Source organism: Hippocampus zosterae, chromosome 1, assembly GCF_025434085.1.
Source record: "Hippocampus zosterae strain Florida chromosome 1, ASM2543408v3, whole genome shotgun sequence".
Classification (NCBI taxonomy): Eukaryota; Metazoa; Chordata; class Actinopteri; order Syngnathiformes; family Syngnathidae; genus Hippocampus; species Hippocampus zosterae.
In genome coordinates, this window is record NC_067451.1 from 6,886,337 (window position 1) to 6,893,361 (window position 7,025).

General features: G+C 41.9%; 1 protein-coding gene across 1 annotated transcript; it reads right to left on the bottom strand.

Moving 5' to 3' along the window:
- Window positions 1-1,406: 1,406 nt before the first annotated feature.
- LOC127609842 (mucin-22-like) lies at window positions 1,407-6,460 on the bottom strand. Its single transcript, XM_052079380.1, has 3 exons — window positions 6,096-6,460; window positions 5,339-5,397; window positions 1,407-5,253 (listed from the first exon to the last, which is right to left on the bottom strand). Exons 2-3 carry the CDS (start codon window positions 5,379-5,381, stop codon window positions 2,237-2,239), a joined length of 3,060 nt encoding a protein of 1,019 aa, XP_051935340.1. The 5' UTR covers window positions 5,382-5,397; window positions 6,096-6,460; the 3' UTR covers window positions 1,407-2,236.
- Window positions 6,461-7,025: the final 565 nt, after the last annotated feature.

Genomic DNA, 7,025 nt, shown 5'->3' on the forward strand with positions numbered 1-7,025 from the left:
GTTGTTGTTTCTGCAGTCGTTGTGTCTTCCGTTGTGGCAATGTCTGTTGTTGTCGCAGCTGTTGTTGTTTCTTCTGCTGTTGTTTCTGCGGTTGTTGTTTCTGCAGTCGTTGTGTCTGCCGTTGTGGTAAAGTCTGTTGTTGTGGCAGCTGTTGTTGTTTCAGCAGATGTTGTTTCAGTGGTTGTTGTTTCTGCAGTTGTGTCTGCGGCGTTTGTGGCAACTGTTGTTTCTGCAGGTGTCGTTTCTATCATTGTGGTAAGGTCTTTTGTGGCCATTGTTGTTGTTTCTGCTGCTGTTGATTCAGTGGTTGTTGTTTCTGCAGTTGTTGTTGCACCAGCTATTGTTGCAGCAGCTATTGTTGTTTGTGCAAGCGTCGCGTCTGCCGTTGTGGTATAGTCTGTTGTGACAACTGCTGTTGTCTCGGCAGGTGTTGTCTCTGCTGCATTTGTGACAACTGTGGTTTCCACAGTTGTTGCAGCAGCAGTTGTTGTTTCTGCAGGTGTCGTGTCTGCTGTTGTGGTAAAGTCAGTTGTTGTTGCAACTCTTGTTGTTTCAGAAGGTGTTGTCTCTGCTGCGTTTGTGACAACTGTTGTTTCTGCAGTTGTTGTTTCTGCATATGTCGTGTCTGCTGTTGTGGTAAAGTCTGTTGTTGTGGCAACTGTTGTTGTTTCAGCAGGTGTTGTCTCTGCTGTGTTTGTGGCAACAGTTGTTCTAGCAGGTGTCGTTATTTCTGTTGTTGTGACAACTCTTGTTTCTGCTACTGTTGTTTCAGCGGTTGTTATTTCTGCAGTTTTTGTTACAGTAGTGGTTGTTGTCTCTGCAGTTGTTGTGTCTGCCGTTGTGGTAAAGTCTGTTGTTGTGGCAACTGCTGTTGTTTCAGCAGGCGTTGTCTCTGCTGTGTTTGTGGTAACTGTTGCTTCTGCAGGTGTCGTGTCTGCCATTGTGGTACGGTCAGTTGTGGCAACTGTAGTTGTTTCTGCTGCTGTTGTTTCAGCTGTTGTTGTTTCTGCAGTCGTTGTGTCTGCCGTTGTGGTAAAGTCTGTTGTTGTGGGAGCTGTTGTTGTTTCAGCAGATGTTGTTTCAGTGGTTGTTGTTTCTGCAGTTGTGTCTGCGGCGTTTGTGGCAACTGTTGTTTCTGCTTTTGTTTCAACAGTTGTTGTCTCTGCAGGTGTCGTTTCTATCATTGTGGTAAGGTCTTTTGTGGCAACTGTTGTTGTTTCTGCTGCTGTTGATTCAGCGGTTGTTGTTTCTGCAGTTGTTGCAGCAGCTAATGTTGTTTGTGCAAGTGTCGCGTCTGCCGTTGTGGTATAGTCTGTTGTGACAACTGCTGTTGTTTCGGCAGGTGTTGTCTCTGCTGCATTTGTGACAACTGTGGTTTCCACAGTTGTTGCAGCAGCAGTTGTTGTTTCTGCAGGTGTTGTGTCTGCTGTTGTGGTAAAGTCAGTTGTTGTTGCAACTCTTGTTGTTTCAGCAGGTGTTGTCTCTGCTGCTTTTGTGACAACTGTTGTTTCTGCAGTTGTAGTTTCTGCAGATGTCATGTCTGTTGTTGTGGTAAAGTCTGTTGTTGTGGCAACTGTTGTTGTTTCAGCAGGTGTTGTCTCTGCTGCGTTTGTGGTAACAGTTGTTGCGGGTGTCATTATTGCTGTTGTTGTGACAACTGTTGTCTCTGCTGCTGTTGTTTCAGCGGTTGTGGTAAAGTCTGTTGTTGTGGCAACTGCTGTTGTTTCAGCAGGCGTTGTCTCTGCTGTGTTTGTGGTAACTGTTGTTTCTGCAGGTGTCGTGTCTGCCATGGTGGTAAGGTGTGTTGTGGCAACTGTTGTCTCTGCTGTTGTTGTTTCTGCTGCTGTTGTTTCAGCGGTTGTTGTTTCTGCAGTCATTGTGTCTGCCGTTGTGGCAACTGTTGTTGTTTCACCAGCTGTTGTTTCAGTGGTTGTTGTTTCTGCAGTTGTGTGTGCGGAGTTTGTGGCAACTGTTGTTTTTGCAGTTGTTGCAGCAGCTGTTGTTGTTTCTGCAGGTGTCGTGTCTGCCATTGTGGTAAGGTCTGTAATAGCAAGTGTTGTTGTTTCAACGGTTGTTGTTTCCGCAGGTGTTGTGGATGCCATTGTGGTAGAATCTATTGTTGTGGCAAATGTTGTTTTGGTTGTTGTTTCAGTGGTTGTTGTTTCTGGAGGTGTCATAGATCCCATTGTAATTGAATCTATTGTTGTGGCAACTGTTGATGTTTCATCTGGTGTCGTCACTGTTGTTGTGGCAGCTGGTGTTGTTTCTCCAGTTGTTGTGTCAGTGGTTGTTGTTTCTGCAGGGTTGTCTCTGCTGCATTTGTGGCAACTGTTGTTGGTGTAGTTGTTACAGCGGCAGTTGTTGTTTCTGCAGGTGTCGTAGATACCATTGTGGTGGAATCTATTGTTGTGGCAGCGGTTGTTATTTCTGCAAGTGTCGTGACTGCCATTGTGGTGAAGTCTGTTGTTGTGGCAACTGTTGTTGTTTCTGCTGCTGTTGTTTCAACGGTTGTTGTTTCCGCAAGTGTCATGGATGCCATTGTGGTAGAATCTATCGTTGTGGCAGCTGTTGTTTCAACAGGCGTCGTCACTGCTGCTGCTGTAGCAACTGTTGTTGTTTCTGCTGCTGTTGTTTCTACTGCTGTTGTTTCTGCAGCTGTAATGTCTGCTGTGGTGGTAAAATCTGTTGTTGCGGCAACTGTTGTTGTTTCAGCGGTTGTTGTTTCTTCTGCTGTTGTTTCCGCAGTTGTTGTGTCTGCCGTTGTGGTAATGTCTGTCGTTGTGTCAGCTGTTGTTGTTTCAGCAGATGTTATTTCAGTGGTTTTTGTTTCAGTAGTTGTTCCTTCTGTTGTCGTTTCTGCGGTTGTTGTTTCTGCAGTCGTTGTGTCTGCCATTGTGGTAAAGTCTGTTGTTGTGGCAACTGTTGTTTCAGCAGATGTTGTTTCAGTGGTTGTTGTTTCTGCAGTTGTTGTGTCTGCGGCATTTGTGGCAACTGTTGTTTCTGCTGTTGTTGTTTCAGCAGTTGTTATTTCTGCAGTTGTTGCAGTAGCTGTTGTTTCTGCAGGTATCGTGGAAACTGTTGTTGTTTCAGCTATTGTTGTTTCTGCTGCTGTTGTTGCAGAAGCAGTTGTTGTTTCTGCAGGTGTTGTGTCTTCTAGTGTGGTACGGTCTGTTTTGGCAACTGTTGTTGTTTCTGCTGCTGTTGTTTCAGCGGTTGTTGTTTCTGTAGTTGTTGTTACAGCAGCTGTTGTTGTTTCTGCAAGTGTCATGTCTACCGTTGTGGTAAAGTCTGTTGTTGTGGCAACTGTTGTTTCTGCTGCTGTTGTTTCAGTGATTTTTGTTTCTGCAGTTGTTGTTGCAGCAGCTATTGTTGTTTCTGCAAGTGTTGTGTCTACCGTTATGGTATAGTCTGTTGTGGCAACTGTTGTTTCTGCTGTCGTTGTTTCTACAGTTGTTGTTTCAGCGATTGTTGTTTCTGCAGTTGTTGTTGCAGCAGCTATAGTTGTTTCTGCAAGTGTTGTGTCTACTGTTATGGTATAGTCTGTTGTGGCAACTGTTGTTTCTGCTGTCGTTGTTTCTACAGCTGTTGTATCTGCTGTTGTTGTTTCCGCAGTTGTTGTGTCTGCCGTTGTGGCAATGTCTGTCGTTGTGTCAGCTGTTGTTGTTTCAGCAGATGTTAATTCAGTGGTTTTTGTTTCAGTAGTTGTTCCTTCTGTTGTTGTTTCTGAAGTTGTTGTTTCTGCAGTCGTTGTGTCTGCCATTGTGGTAAAGTCTGTTGTTGTGGCAACTGTTGTTTCAGCAGATGTTGTTTCAGTGGTTGTTGTGTCTGCTGCATTTGTGGCAACTGTTGTTTCTGCTGTTGTTGTTTCAGCAGTTGTTATGTCTGCAGTTGTTGCAGTAGCTGTTGTTTCTGCAGGTATCGTGGAAACTGTTGTTGTTTCAGCTATTGTTGTTTCTGCTGCTGTTGTTGCAGAAGCAGTTGTTGTTTCTGCAGGTGTTGTGTCTTCTGGTGTGATACGGTCTGTTTTGGCAACTGTTGTTGTTTCTGCAGTTGTTGTTGCAGGAGCTGTTGTTGTTTCTGCAAGTGTCATGTCTACCGTTGTGGTATAGTCTATTGTGGCACCTGTTGTTTCTGCTGTTGTTGTTTCAGAGGGTGTTGCAGCAGATGTTGTGTCTGCAGGTGTTGTCTCTGCTGCGTTTGTGGCAACTGTTGTTGTTTCATCAGGTGTCGTCACTGTTGTTGTGGCAGCTGTTGTTTCTGCAGGTGTCATGTCTGCCCTTGTGGTAAAGTCTGTTGTTGTGGTAACTGTTGTTTCTGCTGTCGTTGTTTCTACAGCTGTTGTTTCTGCTGTTGTTGTTTCCGCAGTTGTTGTAGCAGCGGTTGTTGTTTCTGCAGGTGTCGTGGAGGCCATTGTGGTGAAGTCTGTTGTTGTTTCTGCTGTTGTTGTTTCAGCGGTTGTTGTTTCTGCAGTTGTGGTTGCAGCAGCTGTTGTCATTTCGGCAGGTGTCGTTGCTGCTGCTGTTGTTCCTATTGTTGTTGTTTCTGCTGCTGTTGTTTCAACAGTTGTTGTTTCCGCTATTGTGGTGGATGCCATTGTGGTAGAATCTATTGTTGTTTCTGCTGCTATTGTTGCAGCAGCAGTTGTTGTTTCTGCAGGTGACGTCTCTGCTGTTGTGACTGTTGTTGTGGCAACTGTTGTTACAGCAGGTGTCATCTCTGCTCCATTTGTGGCAACTGTGGTTTCTGTAGTTGTTGTTGCAGCAGCAGTTGTTGTTTCTGCAGGTGTCGTGGAGGCCATTGTGGTAAAGTCTGTTGTTGTTTCTGCTGCTGTTGTTTCAACTGTTGTTGTTTCCGCAAGTGTGGTGGATGCCATTGTGGTAGAATCTATTGTTGTGGCTGCTGTTGTTGTATCTGCAAGTGTTGTGTCTGCCGTTGTCGTAAAGTCTATTATTGTGGCAACTGTTGTTTCGGCAGGTATCGTCACTGCTGCTGTTGTGGCAACTGTTGCTGTTTCTGTCGTTATTGTTGCAGCAGCAGTTGTTTCTGCAGGTGTCGTGATTGTTGTTGTGGTAGGATCTGTTGTTATGGCAACTGTAGTTGATTCTGCAGGTGTCGTCACTGTTGTTGGAGATTCTGTGTTTATGACAGCAGTCGTTTGTTCTGTCGGTGTTGTCATTATCCCCTGAGTTGTTGGCGGATCAGGTGTTGCCGTTGTGCTCGATGTTGGTTCCCATGCTGTGGTTGTCCTCAAACCTTATTTAAAAAAAATACTTTTGAACCCTTTTCTCTTGTTGTCCAGGAAAAACAAGACTCACTATGTTTGAACAGATCAAGTTACCTGTTAGAATCAGGCACGTTGCCATCATCCGTCGAATGAGCATCTTGTTTGGTTTGGTTCTATACAATGGAAAATTTTAATTAAACAAACATACAGATGTTGTGGCAGCTACGTGTTTGTGTGTCCTTCTAATCAAGTCTTCGTTCAGCCTCATTGGAACATGTTAATAAACTAATATATTGCCTTTAATTCATAAAATGAAAAATATATATATTTTAATGGCTTGTCATGGTTTAACACCCCACACACACCCTTGTATTATTGCTATAATAATAATAAATGTTCTTGTAGATGAAAACATGCTCAATAAAAATATTACTAAAAATAATATGAAAAAAATGAATACATGAAACCTGACTTTCCGTTTGTCTTCCGGACATTTGATAATTTATCTAAAATGATTCTTGTGAAAATTATGAAATTATTTATATGACGCTGTCATGTTTTCTCATCAGCATGAATGTTTTAAATAGTTGATAAATACAATGAAAACACTGAAATTAAAACGTATTTCAAAACAAATACATTCAATATATGAATCCTACATATCACATTCCTTCAAATTTTGAAACATATTGCGAAAATGATTAAATTTACACTAGAAAATATTAAATAAAAAGACACCTGCAGTGAGATGAACTAATTTGTGCTCTCAGTTAAATAAAATGTACAACAACTTCCTATAACTTAGATTTAAGTTATAGTTCCCAAATTTATTTTTATGTTCAAGAGTTAATTGGGGAAAAAATATACATACCTTATATTACGATGAATAAAATCAATGCTGAAACGTTTCTTGTGTTCTCCCGATTCTCCTTTTTTTTTGTGGTATTTTCGTATTTCCAGTTTGAGACTTCACCTTGTTGAGTGTCACATTGCATCTTTCGGACTGGCTTTTATAACGCAAGGCTACAGAAGGCGTTTGGCGTGACCCCAAGGTGATGCATAGGGCTGCAATGTTGTAAAACATTATTGAACAATTCCTGGATCAGGGCTGGCAGCTGTCACTCACACCCTCCATTCTTTTGTCACGGTGCATTCCTGCTGATTTCAAATGTGACATTAAGCAAATAAAGAATGAGCAACGTGGGCGGAACCCCTGTGGCACTTGCAGAAAAAAACACACACACACAAAAAATAAAATAAAATCACAATTTTTAAAAAATAAAGAGACTTTCATACAGTACTAAATGTCGATTTTATTTTATTGTTTTACTTTTTCTCTTTATACTTGACACATCTTTATTTCTTATTCTTTCCCATGTCAACTTATGCTGGGTTTTTTTTCCGGATGATGTCATGATGTAAAAAAACAAAAATATAGTTAAGATGTTGGTGTCTTGTGTGGTGGGAGAAAGAAGAAACAGCATCAACATGGAGAAACATGAAGCAAAGAAAATGAGATATTCCCCCATTCATGGCCTCATTAAAGAAAAGACTAATTTGTTGTTGTCTCTCCCAAACATGATTGGTTTGTAAACATAAAAAGTTTTTCCCCCCTTCTCAGTACACAGACTCAATTTTCTGTGGGGGGATTATATTGAAGATGAGTACACAAATGTATCTTACAGTCTATAAATATTTACTTTTTAGTGTCTATAAGTATCTAAGCAAACAAACCAATATTGGATATTGCTAACTATAAGGTGTCTAATTTTAGTGGCAAGGACAAACTCCCAGGGTTCTA